The following is a 21,340-nucleotide window of genomic DNA, read 5'->3' as shown; positions in this document are numbered from 1 at the left end:
GGGTGGGACTAGCTACGAGAGAGGAGAAGAAGGAGAGATTAAAAAATCCATTTTCGAAATCCCATAATACTTTTACGACTTAACCGAAAGTCGGGGGGTAGGTATGGGGGGCCTGGCCCCTGGTAAATCTTCCAGTTTCAGGAAATTGAAAAGCTAAAGCAATAATTTTTGTTTTTCTAAAAAAAACTATTTATTTCTTTTTTGGAGTTATGGGGAGTTCAGGATATTATTAAACTTAAGGATAGTGTTAGGTGGGGATGTGTGGGGGGTGGTGTGTGGGGTTGTTGTGGTGGTTGCGTTGGTGGGGTTGTGTGGTTTTGCGTTGTGTTGGGCCGGTGCGCCGCGCGCCGGGGAAGGAATCGAAAAAAAAACGATTTTTGTAAAAAAACAAAACTTAAAAAAACCGAAAATAAAAAAAACAACCCAAGGGCCACTTTTTTTCTTTCTTTTTTTTCCCTCCCCACGCTCTTTTAACAAATGTTACACTTTTTCCCTTGTTTCCTGGGTCAGTACTCAAGGGGATTTTTTCCCCCCCCCTTTGACCCCCCAGGGGCCGGGCCCCCCCCCCCAATAAAAAAGGGGGGGGGGGGGAAAAAAAGGGGGGGACGGGAATTATCGAGGGGCAGCTGGGACAATCTGTTGATTTCGCAAAATCCTTCCAAACTAAAGAATTGGAGATGGTTAAATTTTTTTGCTAATGCTCTTTGGTAAATCTAAAGATATAACACCAACCACCAATTTTCAAAATACTGCCCCACACAGGGCCGTTCCCCACTGGACCAAAGGCTCTCTCTTATACTTCTCTTCTCTTCTCTTCTCCTCTTCTCCCTCTCTCTCCTTTCTCTCTTCTTTCTTCTGTGGCATCCCGCAATTCTTCTCTCTTCTCTGCAACCCATTTACACCCCCCCAACCACATTACATACCCCCACCACCGCCAACCCAACACAAGGGGGCCACAACAGGGGGGTTTTCTTAATTGCTACCAAACAAAAAAACAAAGGGGACCAAAACAAACAATTCACGGGGGAAAATACTTGGCAAAAAATTGCCAAGCGGTTTTTCCTTCAATTTCCACCCAACTTGCTTGGGCTTCCCGGGGACCAAATCCAAACGGGGGTGGGGTTTTTTGGGCAGGGATGGGTGCCCGTAGTTGGCCGTTGCCCAACGGGCCCCACGCTCGGCCAATCAACCACACACCCCACGCCGCCCAAACCAAACCACACACCACCCGCCACCCACACCCCACCCCCCCAACACACCAACAAAGACGGATTTTTATTGGGGCCCGTGTCTTTCAGGCCGGCTTAATTGTTACGTATTTCAAAAAAACCTTGTTTTGGCAAAAAAACTGTTTCCCAACAAAAAAAAGGGGCCAAAAATGGGAGGTTGCCTTTGGCTTATGTTTGTAAAAAACGATGGGGAAGATTAACTATTTCAGGGAAAAGGTGGGGGGCAGGTAATAATTAGTTTAACCCCGTTATGCCTCGTGGGGAATTTTACAACCAGGCAAAGGAGTTTCTCCTCGCCTCTCTTTCTCTCTCTTTCTCCTCGTAGTTAGTCCATTTTTTTTCTTGCCCTTGGTTGTGGGAGGGGGGGGGGGTGGGGGGACGTTACCCCCCGTCGTGGGTGAAGTCAGATTTAATTCAACAAGATTAATTCCACCAAGTTTAAAAAAAAAACATTACGGACTTAGAAATTTTGAGGAAAATATCTAGAAGTGGTTCTGTTTGGGAAACTTATCGGGGTGAATAAAGGATTTAGTGTTTTGAAAAAAATTAGTAGGGATTAAAAGCGTCTTCTGGTTTCTTAGAAGTTAGTTTAACAACAAAAAAGTTTTGTTAATAACTGGAAAATTCCAGAAAACAGAAGGATGGGCAGGGTAAGGTTCCAAACTGCGGGGGGGAAGAGGTGGCGTTAATTTTAAGGGGCCTTGCTTGGCGGGTATTTTCGCAATACGGATGAGGTAAAGCCAGGGGAAGGGGGACAACTGGCAAATTTTCTGTAAATTCTTATGAAAAATCAAGGCAAAACAGTTCCTGAAACCAAAAAAAAGATTACAAAAACAAAAAAGCATTCAATTAGATATTAATTAGGGAAGGTATTATAAATCCCTTTCCCCCAAAAACTGGAAAAAACAAGAAAAATTCTAAATGAAAAACAAAACATTCTTGGGAACAAAAAATTAAAATTGAAAAAGAAGTTCCAAAAATAAAAATAAAATCCAAAGTGGTCAAGAGGAACCTCCATTTAAAGAAAATATACATTAAAAAACCAAAAAAACATATTCCGGACAAAAAAATGGTAAAATGGGGTAAATAAGTGTTGGGGGAATCTTGTTGAATAAATTTTTCCTAAATTGGATGGCCATTAGGACAAAAAGGAAATCGCCAAAAAAAGGCATGCAAACCAAAGAACAAACTGTGTAAGGGGTTTTGGGTATTAAGGGCATAGTTCAATTCCACCAAAAACAAAACCTAAATCAAGAAAAAATGTGCTGGCAGGGGCCCAAACATTTTTCCGGGACCCATTTTTCCACCAAACAAAGTTGTGCTGGAGGGGGGTAATTGCAAGATTTGAGAAAAGGGGCATTTACCAAGGAATTTTTTTTGTTTCAAAACCATGGGGGTCTATCATTGGATTAGGACAAACTGTTTATTTTATTAAAGTCAAGGATTGGGAAATGGTACAAAATTAGGTTGAAGGATGGACAAGGGAAGAAAGAAGGAAGGAAGGAAGGAAGGACAAAAAGAAAAGGAAGAAGGAAGGAAAACGGGAGGAAGCGGAAAGTAAGTACAAACCAAAAAATTGAACAAATGACAGGAAAAAAAAAACCAAGGAAAAAACAAAAGAAACAAGATTAAAAAGTATAAGGATGCAAGGAGGGATACTCAATTGATTAACTGTTTTAAACAACTTATTGGAGGGCAATAAAAGGGCACGCCATTAAAAAACCTACGAAGGAAAATAAAATTTTACGATATGGACCCAAACAAAACAAGAAAAAGGGCAAATCCCCGTGGAAAAAGGAGGGGGCATTCGAACCCAGATCTTAAAACACCAATTGACGGGGGAAAAGGAGGGGAACAAAAAATAGGACAAGGGACCAAAAGACAAAAATTAAAGCCTGGCCAAAAAACCCTTTTTGGAAAAAAGAGGGGAATTTTGCAGATTTTGGGAGAAAAAGATGTTTACTACCCAAAAACCAATCCTTAAAGGTTATTGGTCAAAAACTATGGAATATTTAAAATTATGGGTTAAATGTGGCATTCTTAACTTAAGATGGGCTATTGGGGTTATGGATTTGCAGGAGGAAATCTTTGGCATCACCAAAAATATGTAAATTAAAAAACCCTAAAAAGGGCCAAGGAAAAAGGGATGTAAAGTTTTCGACAAAAAAAATTGGGGGGCCAAAATATATTGGGCCCACCCCTGTAGCCATGGGAAATGTTTCATAATTCAAATACAAAATAACCAACCCAAAAACCCAAACTAACTAAACAAAAATCCAAAAACTAAGGAAAAGGAAAAAAGCATAACATAAATTAACAAAGGAGGAGGGACAAATCAAGAAATATTCAAAGGTAAAAAGTGAAGGAACAAAAAAGCAAAACCCCAACCCCAAATGACGATTATTTGCAAGAGGTGGGTCAGCAAAAAAAAAAAAACTTTTCCAAACAAACAGCATCAGCTTCCCGGAAAATTTCTAACTCAAACGAGGATAATAAAAACTGTATGTTATTATGCAAGGAGGGATATTTGCAGAGGGAGGTGAAAACAAAAAAACACGGGATGAAAAAATTTGCAGATTTGCAAGGGTGGAACACCAAAATGGGAATAAATTATGATGGAAGGGAAGATTTTCCAAATCAAATTATTGGGGAAATCAAAAGTTGGATTTTTTAATGTCAGAAAATTTTTTTCTGGAAAATTGGGAAAAAAAGAACAAACAACCTAACCCAGAACACAACCAGGAAAGGGGGAAGGGGGGACATTGGGAAAAAAATTCCTTTATTACTTACCCCCCAATATTGAAATGAAACGGGAGGAAAAAAACCCACGCAAAACCCATCATAGGTGGGGAAAAAAAAACACGCAAAACCAATTCAGTGAGTGATGGGGGGACAATTGCGGCAGGGTTTAGTTACGAGTAACTCAAAAAGAAAAAAATAAAAAGAAAAGTTAAGTTTTACTTAGGAAGCAACAACACCCAAAATGAAAAAAGGAAAATAGGAATTATAATGAATATAAGTGAAAAAACCTTGGTATTTCCCCAGAGGGGGGACTGGGGAATTGGATTGAATCAAATAAAAAGGGTTATTCCCAAAAAAACGTTATTAGAATCCAGATTAAGAGAAAAAAATAGGGGGGAAATCCAAAGGGGGAAACAAACCGGCCAAATATTTAATGGGGAAAAAAGGGGTGGGGGGTGATCCCAAAAAAAAAAAAAACCCAAGGGAAAAAAAAATATATGAGGAAATATAGTAAACCTCAGGGGAATGTTTGGAAAAACTAAATAGCGGTAGAATTTTGGAAAATCTGAAAAAATACCAAAAATTGAATGCAAACATTAGTTAAGTATATAGTGGAACCTCCTTAATTTTAACGAAAGAGTTTGGACTTACAAGAATTGAAAAATTTGAGGATGGGATGATTAGTAGGGAAATCCACAAGGGGTGGGGACTGGGGGGACTAAAAACTTCTCCATAATCTGGGGGTGGGACTTCAAAACTTTTCCTTTCGTAAGGAATGGATAAAAAAAAAAGGAAAAACGGGAATTTAGGGGCAGTGGTGGAACGGTGGGTTGGGTTTTTTACTTTGATTAACATATAAAAAAGAAGGGTAAGTAATAGTAGTGGGCAGGAAGATAAGAGGGGCAATTTGGGACAAAAACAAAAGCTATTAGGGAATATGCCTAACCTAGAAATACCAACCAATTCCAAAACAAATAAAAAATCACCTTTTGTGGCCAAACCAACAAGACAAAGGGGAAAAAAAATTTACTTTAGGAAACCCCTTAGTTATTTGTGAAAAAAACGGAGGGATGACAATTATGTTTAAGGGAAAATAATAGTTTTAGAAATGGCCGGGAGTATTTTCAGATCATTTAATTGTCATAGATAATTACAAAAACAAAGTTTTCATTTTCCCAAAGGCAAGGTGGGGAAACAAAATAGAAGGATTTAAAGCAAGAAAAATGGGAAAAAAAACGGGTGGGAAGGGATTAATGGAAAAAAATACAAACCTTTCTTTCACAGTTAAAAAATTATTAAAAAAAAATGGTGGCAGGAAATTAATGGAAGGAAGAATTAAAAAACCAAAGATTGGGATAAAACTTCGTAAAAGTGATGGACCAATTTTTAAAGGGGGGTAAATACCGGGGAGATAAATTATTATAAAAAAACAAAATATTGGAGTGAAAATAGTGGGATAAAAAATTATTATCTACCCGAAGAAGGAAAACAAAAAGGTAAAAAACAATTCATTCATGGCGCCATTTAACCAAGTAGGAACAGAAGGAGCTAGGGATTCTTGTTTTACCAGGCAAAATCAAGAAAAAAGTGGGAAAAAAGGGGTTTCGTTTGCCCAAAAAGGAAAAAAAAAATGGCATGGGGAAAAAGTTTATAGAAAAAACTTTAAAAAGAGAAAAAGTAAAAGATAGAAAAAAAAAAATTGCCAGTAACAAAAATAAAAGATTTATACAATTACAAAAAGAAAAATTGGGAAAAAAAAACGGGGGTACTCTTGGGGAAAGAAAAAACCTATATTAAAATTATCAAGAGCAAAATCAAACCCCCAAAAAACCCCAAACTAATTTTATTAACTTCCATATGCGAAGTACGGGATGGGAAATAAAAAAGGAAGAAATTAAGAAAATAGGGCCCATCTGAGGGGAATTGAAAGGGGAGGATTGGACGAATGGGAAAAAAAAAGGAAAATTTTGGCCAAAAACATTACTTGGGCAGTAAAATAACGAATATAAGAGCAGGGGGAAATTTCACCCCCTAGAAGAGGATTAAAATGGAAAAAAGGATTGAAAAAATTGGATATAAGAAAAGGTAAAAAGGGCCGAAAAAAATAGTGAATTAGTTTAAAAAAAAGGCTTGGACATAGAAAAAATTAATGCCAAGCTGGATTTACTTGTGGCAAGGCCAAATTAATGAAACTTAAAAAAAAAAAATGGGGAGGGGGCTGATAGCAGGGGCCGGGGAATGGGAAGGTCCCTTTGCTATTTGTTAAAGGAAAAAGTTAGTGTTCAAATTCCTATCGCAACAAAGGCCTCTTGGCAATTATTAATTAAAGGGGACAAAAAGTGTAGATAAAACAGGGGCAAGAATTTATGAGATGAGCACAAAATTTAACGGCCCATTTAATTAATTCACCCCTACTTTCAAAAAACAAAAGTGGGATTCACGACTTAGAGGGCAAAGTAAAAATTAATTTAGGCCTGTGGGAGGGTCTAACATCACAGTATTAATTGAAAAAAGTGGTATGAAAGGGTAAATTGGAAGGGAAAAAAATATTATGAAAAAAACAAACAATTTTAATAAAAAAACAAATTTAATTTTAATAATGGGACAACAAAACCCGGGTTTCATTACCCCGGGGAGGAAAAAAAAAAGTACAACCAAAAACCCCAAAAAACTGTTAAGGTCCACCGTGACGGAAAACAACAAATTATTTTCAAACAAAAAAATATGAAAAAAAGTCGGAGAAAATGAAACAGGATTGGTGGTTTTAATCTAAGACCTTTGCAACAAACAAAAGCTTTTGGGCACAACAAAAAAGGTAGTGGGGACCAATTAAGAATTATAAGGCAAAGGAAAAAAATTAGAAAAACACCCAAAATATTCGTTAGGAATTACAAAGTAGGGGGGAAGGATGGGTTTAAAAGAATTTTTTACACCCAAAACAGGAAAAAAAAAACAGAGAGTTATTTGCAAAAACGATGAGAAAATCGGGATGAAAAACCAACGGTAATAATCCGGGTGGTTGGGGCCACCAAGCAAAGGTTCGGGTTGCTAGCTGCAAGTTATTGTTTGTTTTATTATGGAATTGGAAAGGACATAAGGTGGGGAACCCCAGTAATGTTTTAAAAGGATTCGGTAAGGTGAGTTAAGTTTCCGGCTGGATTGGGGGACACATCCAAGAATTAAGTAGAGAAATTACTTGTTTGATGGGGAAAGGGGAAATAGGAAAACAACAAACGGGCTTTCCTTTTACCAAAGGAGGGGGAAACCTTAAACAAAGTTTATTATGATTGGGCAGGAAGGTAAAATTAGGGATTGGTTATTTTTTAAAAAAAAACCCCCGCTTAGAAAATTTGAATTCAATTTTAAAAATTAAATCTGGGAGACAAGAGAATGGAAAAAAAAAAGGCTATATTGCATTATTGGGGTACCTAAATAATGGGAGGACAAAATTTCACAAATTTAAAGGGGGAAAAAGGCCAGTTAAAGGGACCTTGGTGGTTGATCTTTGATGAACCATTAGGAAAAACATTGTTATTGCAATGATTTTCAAAAATAAGCCATTTCTGGTTTGGGCTCAAAATTTGGTAAAACGGCAACAACAAAATGGGGGGGGGAATGTTGTTACGGGTGGCACTTTCAAAAACCCAAAACAAGAAAAAATAAAAAGGGATTTCCTGAAACACATGATTATGTCTTTATTAAAAAAAACAAAAACCCCAATTATGTTTCGTATTTAGTTCCACTTGGAAGTATTTTGGGCCCAAATTTAAATGATATGGTTACCCCCACCCACTATCAAAAAAAAGGGGGATTATTGGCCCACCAAAATAGGGAGGGGGAGGTGTTCACAAAGGTCCTTTTTTTACAAAAGCTAGAAAATAAAGGGAAAGAAAGTTAAGGGACCTTTTAAGGGGGAACTACTGGGAAAAAGGGGACAAAGACTACAAGTCCTTAAAATTAAATGATAACTTTAGTTTCCTAGAAAGAGGAAGGGAGGAACAAAAAAACGCTACATGATAATTTCAAAGGCATGGAAAAAACAACAAAAGATAGGGAAAGGGAATAACAAGAAAATATCATGGAAACTAAAAATATTCAGGAAAAATGCAAAGCAAGGCAGAGGGGGTTAGGAATTGGGGATTAAGTTTGGCCCAAAAAAACCTATTTTACCAGGAAAAATTTAAGGGAAACGCCGAACCCACAAGGGAAAAAACAATTTTAATTTCCACTACCCGGCACCCAGCATCCGAATTAATGGCAGGGTGGGGGGGCGGGTCTATTCAATTTGGCGGGGTTGTTACCAAGCTCATTCTTTGAGGAAATATATTTCAGGGGAGGGGAGCCGTAGATGTTGCGTTTTAAAGGGAATTAAGCTCGGGACAAATATCTAAAAAAACCTGCAATCACCCAGACCAATCCAAGATTGGAAGGAAATTGGCAAAATATTTTACCCGGGAAGGATGTGTAACTTTTTAAGGGCAAAAAAAAACTTGCTCTTGGGTAGGACATTAGAGGCGCCATCACACCACGAGGGACCCCTTGGGGCAAAACCCGATAAACAGGAAACTGTCAAGGGGTTTCTGTAAGGTTTTAAGGGGTTTTTCAAGGGTTCTCCTCTCTCTCCCTTTCTTCTCCTCCTCTTCTAACCTCTCTCTTATCTCTCTCTAGCGTGGAAAGGTACAAAAAAACACCTATTGTCGTGGTTCCCAACCGGGGGAAAAAAAAATCATCTAACACTTTGACTTTCAATCTTCCTTTTCATTATGTTACAAATAAACTATTTTCGGGTACGGGGGAACGGGGTTTTCGGGAAAACCTAACAAAAGCATCTTCCCATTTAACGCCCCTAACCCCCCTTTCTCTCTCTTCTCTTCTCTTTCTTTCTCTCTCTCTCTTTCTCTCTTCTTATTTCCTCCTCTTCTCTCTCTCCTCTCAGTTAGAATATTCGTTCTTAAACGTTCCAAATTTTCCCACAAGTTTAACTGAAATTCCAATTCCAGGATGACCTTTTCCCAACTAAAGGGGCGGGACTGGTTTGATCCACAGGTGGGGGACCCGGTGGCGTGGTGGTTGTGTGTCTGTTGGGTTGTGGTTTGTTGTTGGTATACGCTAAAGGGTGCGCTGCGGCAACGTTGTATCAGGCGCCCCCCACACCCGGGGCTTTGTTTGAAAAAAAAAAGATCCCTTAGGTATTCCCGGTAGTTGGCCCCCCAATATAGACCCTTCCTTTCGGTTTAGAACAAAAAATTTTAAACAACCCTAAACTCAGCTGTAATTTAACCCCCAACCAGGGTCGAACGGGGGATTATAGAAAAACGTGGGGAAAAAACTGTTTGTCTTCAACCTTAGGAGACGAGGGAGGAGATGTAGACAAAGGAAAAGAACGGTGGGGAGAGAGGGGGAAGGAGAGAAGGAGAGGAGCGAGAAAAAAATCAGTCCCTGTATCCAATCCAAGGGTGGAAGTTTACCAGGCAAGAAAAACTGGGGAAGAAAATCGGATTCCCCCCCCCTTCCGAGATGGGAATCTATAATAATAGTTCTGCCGCGGATAAGGATTTTTCCAAAACTACCTATTCCGGAGGAAGGGGGAGGGGATTCAAAAGGATCAAGGAAAAAGGTTAAAAAAAGGGGGGGGGGACTCTGGGGGACTTCCGAATTTCTATTTCTCCGGCACTGCTTTTAATTCCCCCCGGGGATTTTTGGAAAGGGGGTGGGGCCGCAAGTTATTCATTAATATTATTATTATTAATTTTTATTAGTTATTATTTTATTATTATTATTTAACTTATTAGTTACATTAGATTATTATTTATTTCAGGAAGGATCGAAACAAATTTCAGGTTCATTGAAGTGGGGGAAACAAAAAACCCACCCCAACCCACCACTGGGAATTCAAAAAGTTTCAAAGGGCTTTCCAAAAAGGGGAAATTATTCATGTTTTCATTGAGGAAGTGGAAGTAACAGGATGGGTTTAATAAAGGGGGGAAAAAATATAGAAAAGAAGAAAAGATCCCCACCCAACCTTAATTAAACAAAAATAAATAAAGATTTAATTAATTCAGGAATGAAAAAAAAAATGTTATTTAAAAAATGCCAAGAAAGTTTCTCCGATGGTTTTGTTTTTGCAAAATTCTTGAGTCCCCATTCTGGGAATTAATTCTGGCAATTGCTATTGTGGTCTTTGATTCAAGGGTGGAAGGGGAAAGTTATACAGATGGATGAAAAAAAATTTTTCTTTTTTCCCCCAATTGGTTTGTTACAGTGCACCCATTAGGATTTTGTTTTATTTAACTTAATTTTTTTAAAAGAAACTGGTTTACTATTTCCTTTCTTAAGTGTGTTTTTAGATATTTCAAGTTGGGCTTATGGCCAGGACGGGGGGCTGTTCGCTCTTGGGGCCCAGGCACCCCGTAATATTGTTCCGTTTACCCCAAAATTTCAAAAACTCAAATTTCTAAACTTTTCCGAGGGGGGGGGGACATTTTGGGGGAACACGTTCGACCAATCAACCCAGGACCAAAAACAAAATTTAAAACCCCCAGGATGAGTGGGGACACAACTTCAACCTTTTTTCAAACAAGTCGAGAACAGGGAAAACAAAACCAGTCCTGTTTAAAATTGGGGAGGGCAATTAAAAGGTATTGAAGGAAGCGGGGGGTGGGGGGGAGGGGGGTACAATTATGTCTATTTTTTTATTCTTCCTTTCTGTTCTGGGAAAACTCACCCCAAATCAAGGGGGAAGTCTGAAGAAATTGAAATGGCCGTTTTTTTCCATCTCTGTCAGTATCTGTCTGCCTCTTGATCTGAAATCACTGAAGACGCCTGAAGAAATGGAAATAGCTATCTCTTTATCCATCTCTGTCTAGCTGTCTGCCTTTCTGTCTGAAATCACTGAAAAATCTAAGAAAATTGTTTTGTTTGAAATCACTGAAGAATTCTGAAAAAAAAACTGTTCTGTCTGAAATCAGTGAAACATTCTGAACAAACTGTTCAGTCTGAAATAACTGAAGAAATCTGAACAAACTGTTTTGTCTGAAATCATTGAAGAAACTGCTTTGTCTGAAATCACCTAATAATTCAGAAGAAACTGTTCTGTCTGAAATCATTGAATATTCAGAAAAGAAAAAAAAAACTGGGAACTGTGTTCTGGAACTGGAAAATTCCAACTGGGGAAGATGTCTGAAGAAACTGTTCTGTCTGAAATCACTGAATAATTCAGAGGAAACTGTTCTGTCTGAAATCAACGAATAATTCAGAAGAAACTGTTCTGTCTGAAATCACTGAATAATTTAGAGGAAACTCTTCTGTCTGAAATCACCGAATAATTCAGAAGAAACTGTTTTGTCTGAAATCACTGAAGAATTCTGAAAAAACTGCTCTACCTAAAATCACAGAATTCAGAAGAAACTGTTCTGTCTGAAATCACTAAAGAAATCTGAAAATACTGTTCTGCCTGAAATAACAGAATTCAGAAAAAACTGCTATGTCTGAAATCACAGACGAATTCTCAAGAAACTGAAATCACCGTCCCATTTTACCACCTCTGTCTATCTGTCCCAGCAAGACCCACACGAGTAAAAAGAACGAAACAGCATGAGATTCTCACCTTCACAGGAAGCCAGTTCCGGGCGCCTTCATACAATAAATGTCAAAAGAAGTGGCCTTCGGTACCGCTACCTACCCGGGCAATACCCGCCTGCCACCTCAGGAGAGGATCGGCGGTCGGCAGATTTCACTGCCTTTTACCGTTCGTCCCGTGGCGATAATGAACGCGAAAGGGAGAGAGAGAGAGAGAGAGAGAGAGAGAGAGAGAGAGAGAGAGAGAGAGTTATCACAGTGCCTGGGAAGAGAAGAGGAGGAGGAGGAGAAGAAGAAAGCGGAGATGAAGAAAGAGAAGAAGAGGAAAAAAAGAGGCAAAAGAAGACGAAAGAGAAAAAGAAAAAGAAGAAGAAACAACGGTCACTCATGACGTCACTCAAACCGTCAGGTGAGAAACTGAATCCGCTGATGTTTCTACGGCATCATATGATAGACTATTTTTTTTTCTTATTTGGCTTCAGCTAGGGTTGGAGTGGGTAGATGACTTGGCATGGAGGGGGTTGAATAAGGAGTAAGGGAGGGGGGTAGGGTGCCCAGGGTACTGTGGCCAAATGGAATCAGGTCCTAGAGGCAAAATAAAGCCTAGATTGTAGCAGCGGCGGCAGCAGTCTTCCGAAATGGCGTCTTCAGTCCAGGATTCTACTCCCGCCACAGCAGCTGGAAAACCAGCATATACAGCAGTTAACAGCAGGAGCTAAACCTCGACCATCAGCTGTACAGACCAGGACATGAAGTGTAAGAGTAACAGACAAAGATGTAAAAACAGAGCTGGCAAACGCAGCGGCTAACAGTAGGAGCTAAATCTTGAACATCAGCTGCATAGACCAAGACATCTATATGAGTTTAAGTAACTGCCACAGCTGGAAAAGCAGCAAATGCAGCAGTTAACAGCAGGAGCTAAATCTTGAACGGTAACTACTTAGACCAGGACATCAAGAAGTGTACAAGTAACAGCCAAAGCTGGTAAAACTGAGCCAGCATCTGCAGCAGTTAACAGCAGGTGATTAATAGCATTAGCGCAGTCATGCTATATACTGTAATAAGAGTATTTTAAAGCTGCTAGCCATAATTCTATCATCGGAGGTAATTGCACACAAATTACGACCCTCGTCCATTCTGGTCGAACTAAAAACTTGATTCTGATGAACGGCGCTGTATCAGATTGTTCTACTATATAGTTTCTACAGGGGTTGTAATGGCCAGGGGTGGGTGGGGGAGGGGGAGGGGGCGGGGAGGGGCAGAATAAGAATGAAGTGTGATGTGACCTTTTTTTCTTATACAATCTCTACTAATCAATAAACGGGATGCGATATCTTCTCTTGAATGTTTTACTACGTGAAAGCCCATAAAATCTGACCTAAATCTCTCTCTCTCTCTCTCTCTCTCTCTCTCTCTCTCTCTCTCTCTCTCTCTCTCTCTTTCTCTCTAAATATATATATATATATATATATATATATATATATATATATATATATATATATATATATGTCTATATATACATTTATATAGTATTATATATATATATATATATATGTATATATATATATATATATATATATATATATATATATATATATATATATACATAGAAAAACAGACAGAAAGATATACACAGACAGACAGATCAAGGACCCCATCAGTCAAAACTGAACTGGTCATAAATTCGGGGAGAGAGAGAGAGAGAGAGAGAGAGAGAGAGAGAGAGAGAGAGAGAGAGAGAGAGAGAGAGAGGCGCTAATAAATATTCAGTAATGACACTTCACCATCCTTGTGAATCACCCAGCGGGTGAGTGATGGCCACTCAAAGCATAATCTTTTTTAGAAGGGTTATGCATTATTCAAATCGGGACAAGTAGACTTGTTCTCACGGCGGCGGCTGTTTGCAACTGAGCGAAGGCCTGTGGGGTCAGCTGGTTATATACACATGACGCTTCCACCAGAAGGATGGGTGATTTCGGTTTCATTTTGGGTATTTCGAAATTCTGAAGTTTTTCCTCTCTCTCCGCCAATTTCAATTCCGTCAGAAAGGGAGAATTGGAACGACCAGATGATGATAATAATAATAATAATAATAATAATAATAAAATAATAATAATAATAATAATAATAATAATAATTATTATTATTATTATTATTATTATTATTATTATTATTATTATTATTATTATTTAGAAGATGAAACCTATTCATATGGAACAAGCCCACCAAAGGGGCCAATGACTTGAAATTCAAGTTTCCAAAGAATAGGGTGTTCGAAATTCATAAGTACATACTTAAACCTACGTTTTTATTGGGTATTTTCAATTGCAGACAGTAAATGGTCTCAATGAATAAACGCTAAGATTCTTCATGTGAGAGATAACGAAATATTGTATGTAATTTACGGATGTTGTCAATTGCAAGGAGAAAATAATGTAATTAAACTAACACTAAGGTTCTTATGACAAGCAATTATTGCCGAGCGTAAATTGACTGCAATTTGCCTTTTTTCTCTACAACTGCAGACAATGCTTGGCATCACTAAACTGTAAATTATTTATTATTGTAAATAAGAAATGATCTCCCTTCTTCCTTATTATCGTCTTCATTATCACTATAATCATTTTTTAGTACAGGCAATTGTCACCAACACCCACGACGTCACAAACAAATATTAACAAGTAGTAAGTTCCACTTCTAAAAGAAAAAATTCACAAGATAATAAAAAAACATATTTTCATAACAATCTGTTATCACTAACATCAAAGATACTACAAACAATTCGTGACAAGCAAGTTTTCCCCATCTAAAAGAAAAGTTGACAAGGGAAAAAATAAAAGCATAATCTTTCATTATAACTTTTTATTACCGACACCAACGAAAGCACCAAAAACTATTAACAAATAAGATAAAAAGCGCCAAAAACTACTAACAAATAAGTTACCCGTCTTCAAGAAATATTTATAAGATAACCCTTAAGAAAAACATAAAAAAGAGAGGGGAAAACTTTGGTAAAGAAATGCAATTAACACCTGGGCAGGAAATCTCGTGTCTCCTCAACTTTACCGAAGTTTAGCGAGCAAATCCGTCCTCAAATCTTTGCATTGTTTGAATTCGGAATTAGGAGGATTCCGAGCTGATCCTGAGAGAGAGAGAGAGAGAGAGAGAATAAGTAATTAATGCCTCCAAGTGAATTTTGACGTTTTCCAGCGTATGAATTTTCGCACCTATCTGTGAACGGAGAATATTTACAGCATTGTGGCCCCTTGAAGGAGAGAGAGAGAGAGAGAGAGAGAGAGAGAGAGAGAGAGAGAGAGAGAGAGAGAGACTGTTACCATGGGCTATATACTTTGCGCGGCCACTGGATGCTAACGCAGTCATAGGAATTGGTCATGAATATATAATAGTAGCCATGTAGCCATATATATATTCTCTGTACCCGCAAGGGCATGTTGACATACAACAAAGTACCATTTATTTAGTTTTACGTTTGAATTTATGTCTACACTTCATAATCACTTGATTTTTTTAAAAAGGATTCTACTTAAATTTGTCAAATATGTACACTTTCAAATCACTTGATTTTTTTTAAAAGGATTCTACTTAAAATTTATCAAATATATACAATTTATATTTATTATATATATTAGTATAATTAATAATATATTACTATATATATATATATAAAAGAGAGAGAGAGAGAAGAGTAAAGGGTTCCACAGCTAAGTGGTAGAACACTAAAGAGCTTGCGACTGCATGGTCTGTGGTTCGACCGTGGCCTGGCGCCCACCAGTCAACCCCCTAACGAAAGAGTACCAGTATCACCTGGGTATCAGAATAAGAGGTGACAAAAACGATGAAAAGTCCCAGATATTTCTTACTCCACTGCGTGATTATATGACCTGGCGTAAGAGTATGGATAATGGATAATTTTCTTTTTATACTGCTGATATGCATAATGGATACTACTCTCGAGATAATTATTCATTTTCCTCTTGGAGAATGAGGTCAAGATGAGGTGCTAAAGATCTTGGATATCAAATGACCCTCAAAATTTCGATTTTCATAGTTAACCGAGAAATCCCGTTCTGTGGCAAAGATTAAAATAGGAAGAATTCCTAATTTATGTCAAGAAACGGATGGGAGATGAGAACCGTGTAGGTTTAAAATAATGACAACTCAAATTAAACGACTTGAGGTTTTACAAAGCTAATTTTGAAAACAAAAGCCATCAAAGATGTTATAAGCTCTAACAGATTTCAGTGTCTTTATGCCTGTTTAATTTGTTTATTTTAGATGTTGCGTGGCCTCCTTCACTCCTCTACAAGTATTACTTCAGTTCTTTGGCCGTCAAGCTCAGGGACAGCGTCCCTTCCTCTTCTAGCAGCTACGTAACACCCGGCCATCCACCTCATCTTTAAGACATTATTCCATATTGCTCAGTTCAACTACCCTATTGCCTAAACTTCTAGAGTCGGGTTTGAAACTCATTTGTTACCACACTGCATTCATTTTTTCCATTATTCAACTCAACTACTAACTTTAAATGATAAAAGCTCACGTAATGTATAATAAAAAGTTGATCTATTGATAGAATTGTTTACGTAACTTGGCGTTGCAACGACCGAGCCGAAAAATAAAGATATACGGTTATCGCTCAGGGGCGGGCCACTTCCAATACGTTAATCAAGATGGGTAGGACAGAGGCTGCAATAAATAACGCTCCTTTTCACATAACGTTCGGTTAGCCAATTCTTCAGGATAATGGGACGTTTACGGTGAGTAAACATCATCTGTTAACCATTAGTTAGGCCTTGCAGTTCATCTAGAAGCGGCTGTGAGTACTCGGTATTAACTCAAAATTATTTTCACAAACTTCATTCTCCATATAATTCCAGTAGTCCAGCAGCACAGAGATGATACCAGTGCAGATCTGGACATAACCTCCTTATGGGGGACAGCGTCGTCAGTGCACATTACGCGGTGCAACTGTAGGCATTACTCAAGGTTCTTTGCAGCGTCCCTTAGGCCCCTAGCTGCGACCCCTTTCATTCCTTTGACTGCACCTCTGTTCATATTCTCTTTCTTACTTTTCATCCTCTCCTAGCAGTTGTTTCAAACATTGGTTTCAGCGCTGAGTAACCTAATCATAGGTCCTAGTCTTAATTATATATATATATATATATATATATTATATAATATATAATATATCTATATATATAATTATTTAGAAGACGAACCCTACATTATGTGGAACAAACCCACCATTCCCTTGAAATTCAAGATTCCGAAGTGTTTATTTGAAAGAGGTAAAAGAGAGTATCGTGAAGTACAAAGAGAAGTGATCTCACTTACCAAAAAGGAAAAAAAAAAACAACAAATTAACGACAAAAAAACTAACAAATTAACAATATATAATAAAAATGTAACTGAATTATCGTAACGCAAGAAAAAATAGTATTAGGATAGTAATGAACTGCATCTTCGCTCGAACTTCTGAAGTTCAAATTGTACATCTTCAGCAAGACTGTTCCACAGTCCAGCGGTGTGAAGAGGAATAAAGGACCTCTGGAACGCTGGAGAAGTACGACAGCGAAGCACAACTACTGCATATTAAAAGGGAGTACATAATGTATACTTTGTACTTACCGGTATGCACTGGCATTTCACGCAACTCCACACCCCGAAGGGAGGCCCCAGGTTCGGACTCCATTCTTCGTTAATATTGTGTCTTTCTCTCCCCAGGCGACATTCTGTGGAGAACGGAGAAAGCAAAGTTACATAAACGTCAACATAATCTTAAACTGATTATTATTATTATTATTATTATTATTATTATTATTATTATTATTATTATTATTATAGATGGAAAAAGAAGAAAACCTAAATAAATTTTTATTTGGTTGATTATTATCATTTTATATATATATATATATATATATATATTTTTTTTTTTTTTCGACTGGGTGGTATTTATAGAGTGGGGTTCCGGGTTACATTATTATTATTATTATTATTATTATTATTATTATTATTATTATTATTATTATTATTATTCAGAAGATGAACCCTACTGATATGGAACAAGCCCAACAAAGGGGCCAATGACTTGAAATTCAAGCTTCCAATGAATATAGTCACGGGTGAAAGTCAAGCACAAGAAAATCATTCATAAATGCAAGTGAAATGAATGGATGAAGTATTGGGAAACAAACTTAAAATGTAGGAAACAAAGTTATAAAAACGTCAGCAAAATACTAAACTGATAACAGAATGAAAGTCATGTGTAAGGAACATCACTTATAAATTTATGTAAAATGAATGGATGCAGAAATGAAAAATAAATTTGAAGTGTTTTTTTAGCAAACATATATTATACAAAAAATTCAGTATTTGAAGTTGAAACACAGTATACCTTAATATGAATATACAATCACTCTTCATTGCTTTTCCACTCTTATTTTTATTCAACACCAATTCATCCACATGACAATATTAAAATCCCGAATTTCAGACAACGAAAATGACCCACGTTTAAGAAACCTGTCATGGAGTGTCTCCTTAATGTATAGCTTTATGTTAACTTACTTGTCTTCTTAATTCAATAAAACAATTTTAATCCGAAAATTTTAGTTAAAAATAAAGAATATAATTTTTTCAATCCTCAGTCGACGTAATTTCAAAATTCGTAAGTCTCTGCTTTGTAAACGAACATAAACATGTGGAGAGAGAGAGAGAGAGAGAGAGAGAGAGAGAGAGAGAGAGATGGTGCACGAAAACAATAGGATCTTGACGATGAGAGAGAGAGAGAGAGAGAGAGAGAGAGAGAGAGAGAGAGAGAGAGAGAGAGAGAGAGAATACGATCTTCACGATGATGGATGGAGAGAGGGAGAGAGTCAAATTTAACCAGTAAATTAAAGTTAAAAATAAAAAATTATATATTATATATATAATTCTCGCAATCTTCATTCCACATAATTTCAAAAGTAGCAAATCTCCCCTACTTCTTCGACTTTTTATTCAAACGAATGAACGGAAACATTCCTACAGATTGCGTAACGGGCTAATTTTAAACCTTTCCTAACCCCTTTCAAGATTTTTTTTTTCTTAAGACTCGAAGGCTTAAACCTTATACCCCACCCTCACGTCAAAGGCTAATTTCACGCGACGATGCGTATTTTAACGGGCTTTTTTTTTTCTTTTTTTTTTTTTTAACTCCGACCTCAAAGAGTCTTTGAATACCGACGAACTGGATGTCACAACTCGTATAATATATTTGTGTGATTTCTGTCCCGACAGCTGCGCACCAGTAATTAGTCACTAACGAAGTGACTTTGACATAACGAGAAAAAAATAAATAAAAAAAACGAAAAAAGAAAATAAGCATAAGGAGACCCACGTGTTTCTGCCACTTACCATAATCTGAACAAACATTTCCGGACAAATAAATATGACGAACTTCTCTCTCTCTCTCTCTCTCTCTCTCTCTCTCTCTCTCTCTCTCTTCTTTTTTTACGCGTCCAAATGAAGTTTTAATAAACCGTTCTGGCAAATATACGGTATGAAATAAGCTAGCTTTCCCACCCAGAAGAATAATGATCCTACATGGGACAACGGCAAAACTTCCACCAGAGAGAGGAGAGAGAGAGAGAGAGAGAGAGAGAGAACCGCCTGAGTCAACCAGTAACTATGCGTGAAGGACCATTTTTTTTTTTTTTTAACTTTCCAAATTATTAGCCGGGCCGCCAACTGCGCTGCCCACCTAGGTTTTTTTACGCAAGGTGAAGGGCGGGAACGCTCCTTTTCGCAGGCGCGCAGGAGCGCGTGCTGACACGTACAGGCAGGTGGGAAAACATGCCTGCTATTAGTACGGCGCGTGCTAATGAAAACGCACGGTGCCGTACCAAGGTTGTCAGTCAGTCGTGCAGTAGATTATACATTTTTCTTATTCATACAAATGTCAGTTATGTAGAAATTAATAAAATTGCTAATATATATAAAAAATGTACTTTATATTTACATGTAAAGTTTTAAAAGCTTCCAACAATATAAGCCAACTAATAAATATTATTTATTATATAGCAGAAGTTTCTACAGTACATTGATATATGGGTAATGTGATTTATTTGTGAGAATACAAATACCTTAGGCAAATCAATTCAAATTGACTGATTCTCTCTCTCTCTCTCTCTCTCTCTCTCTCTCTCTCTTCTCTCTCTCTCTCAGCCAAACACCTTTCGAGAACCGCCCAGGTCTTCGCCTAAAATCTATAAGATTGGTCTCATGGCTCCCGTTCATCTTTCCAATCGGACCTCCTCCCCTCACTCCAACTCCCCCCCAAAAAAAACCAACCACACCCTTCTGCTTCTCCTCACCTTCCTCAACCTCTCCCTCTTCCTCCTCCTCCTCCTCCCAGTTGCTGGAAAGAGTGGCGAAACAAAAACGTCAACAACAATAACAACATCTCCAAAATAATAACCACCTTGCAACCGACAAGTCCATCAATGGCCACGTCCCCTTCTGAAGTCTACCAGGACCCTCCCACCTTCACCCTTCCCCTCCCCAAATCCTACAGACGCACTTTCCCAAAAATGGCCCCCACCCTCTACCTCTACTCTCCCCATCCGATCTATAACCACTTCTATAACCCTAGCTTTGCAACATTTGAGGGCATTGCTACAACCAAGAGCAAATCATAACCTCTGACGAGTTATAGGGATAGGGGAGTTCCCGGATGTCCTAAACATGTCCTACCGGAAGAGCCAGGTCATTTCGGCGTTCAGAGTCCAGGGGTGTCACTCTTAATTCAATATAGCACCCTGTGGTCAGTTCCCCAAATCAGATATACTACGTTATTGCTGTCGGTAATGGTACAATTTGTGGTACCTACTTCCACACAGGGAGGGCCTCGATGGGGGTAATGGCTCAATCCCCCTTTTTTTTTTGGGGGGGGGAGGGGTGGACGTAATAAGCATGTAACCATCGGGTAATCTCTCTCTCTCTCTCTCAACGAAACACTTCGAAAAATCATCTCAATTTGACCGATATTTCTCTCTTTCTCTCCTTCTCTCAAGCAAAGACCTTCGGAAAATCATTTTAAACTGACATCTCTCTCTCTCTCTCTCTCTCTCTCTCTCTCTCTCTCTCTCTCTCTCTCTCTCTCTCAGGCATATACCTTCGAAAATCATTTTAAACTGACATCTCTCTCTCTTTCTCTCTCTCTCTAGCATATACCTTCGGAAAATCTTTTTAAAATGACAGATATGTTTTACCTCTCTCTCTCTCTCTCTCTCTCTCTCTCTCTCTCTCTCTCTCTCTCTCAAACAAACGCCTTTGGAAAATTATTTCAAATTGACATATTGACATATATGTTTTTATTCTGTCTGTCTGTCTGTCTGTCTCTCTCTCTCTCTCTCTCTCTCTCTGTGAGGTCCCAAATACGCCCAGATTTTTAGGAGAGGTGGTGATATTCAGAGTCATACTGACCGGGGAAGTGTGATCTACTTGCGTGATCTGAATGCTATTATTATGACTACGTCCTTGCTTGTTTTTCTTTGCTCTCGTAGAGTGGGTTTGTTTGCTCTCGTAGAAGTGAGTATATTTGCTCTGGTAGCAGTGAGTATAAATGCTCACGTAGAAGTGAGTTTGTTTACTCTCGTAGAAGTGAGTATAAATGCTCATGTAGAAGTGAGTTTGTTTGTTCTCGAAGATGTGAGTTTCTTTCCTCTCGAAGATGTGAGTTTGTTTCCTCACGTGTAAGTGAGTTTGTCTGCTCTCGAAGAAGTGGGTTT

The 21,340-nt window shown here is 38.1% G+C and overlaps 1 protein-coding gene across 4 annotated transcripts in view; it reads right to left on the bottom strand.

Annotated features, from left to right (window-relative positions):
- LOC135222992 (dorsal-ventral patterning protein Sog-like) overlaps positions 1-21,340 on the bottom strand; it is a 294,457-nt gene that overhangs the window by 78,102 nt on the left and 195,015 nt on the right. For all 4 annotated transcript variants that reach the window (XM_064261499.1, XM_064261495.1, XM_064261497.1 and 1 more), the window contains one exon: positions 17,199-17,302. In XM_064261499.1, coding sequence (XP_064117569.1) covers positions 17,199-17,302 — 104 coding nt within the window. The remainder of the gene's footprint in view (positions 1-17,198; positions 17,303-21,340) is intronic.

The sequence above is a fragment of the Macrobrachium nipponense genome, chromosome 8, assembly GCF_015104395.2.
Source record: "Macrobrachium nipponense isolate FS-2020 chromosome 8, ASM1510439v2, whole genome shotgun sequence".
Classification (NCBI taxonomy): Eukaryota; Metazoa; Arthropoda; class Malacostraca; order Decapoda; family Palaemonidae; genus Macrobrachium; species Macrobrachium nipponense.
This window is presented reverse-complemented; position numbering and strand designations above follow the sequence as displayed.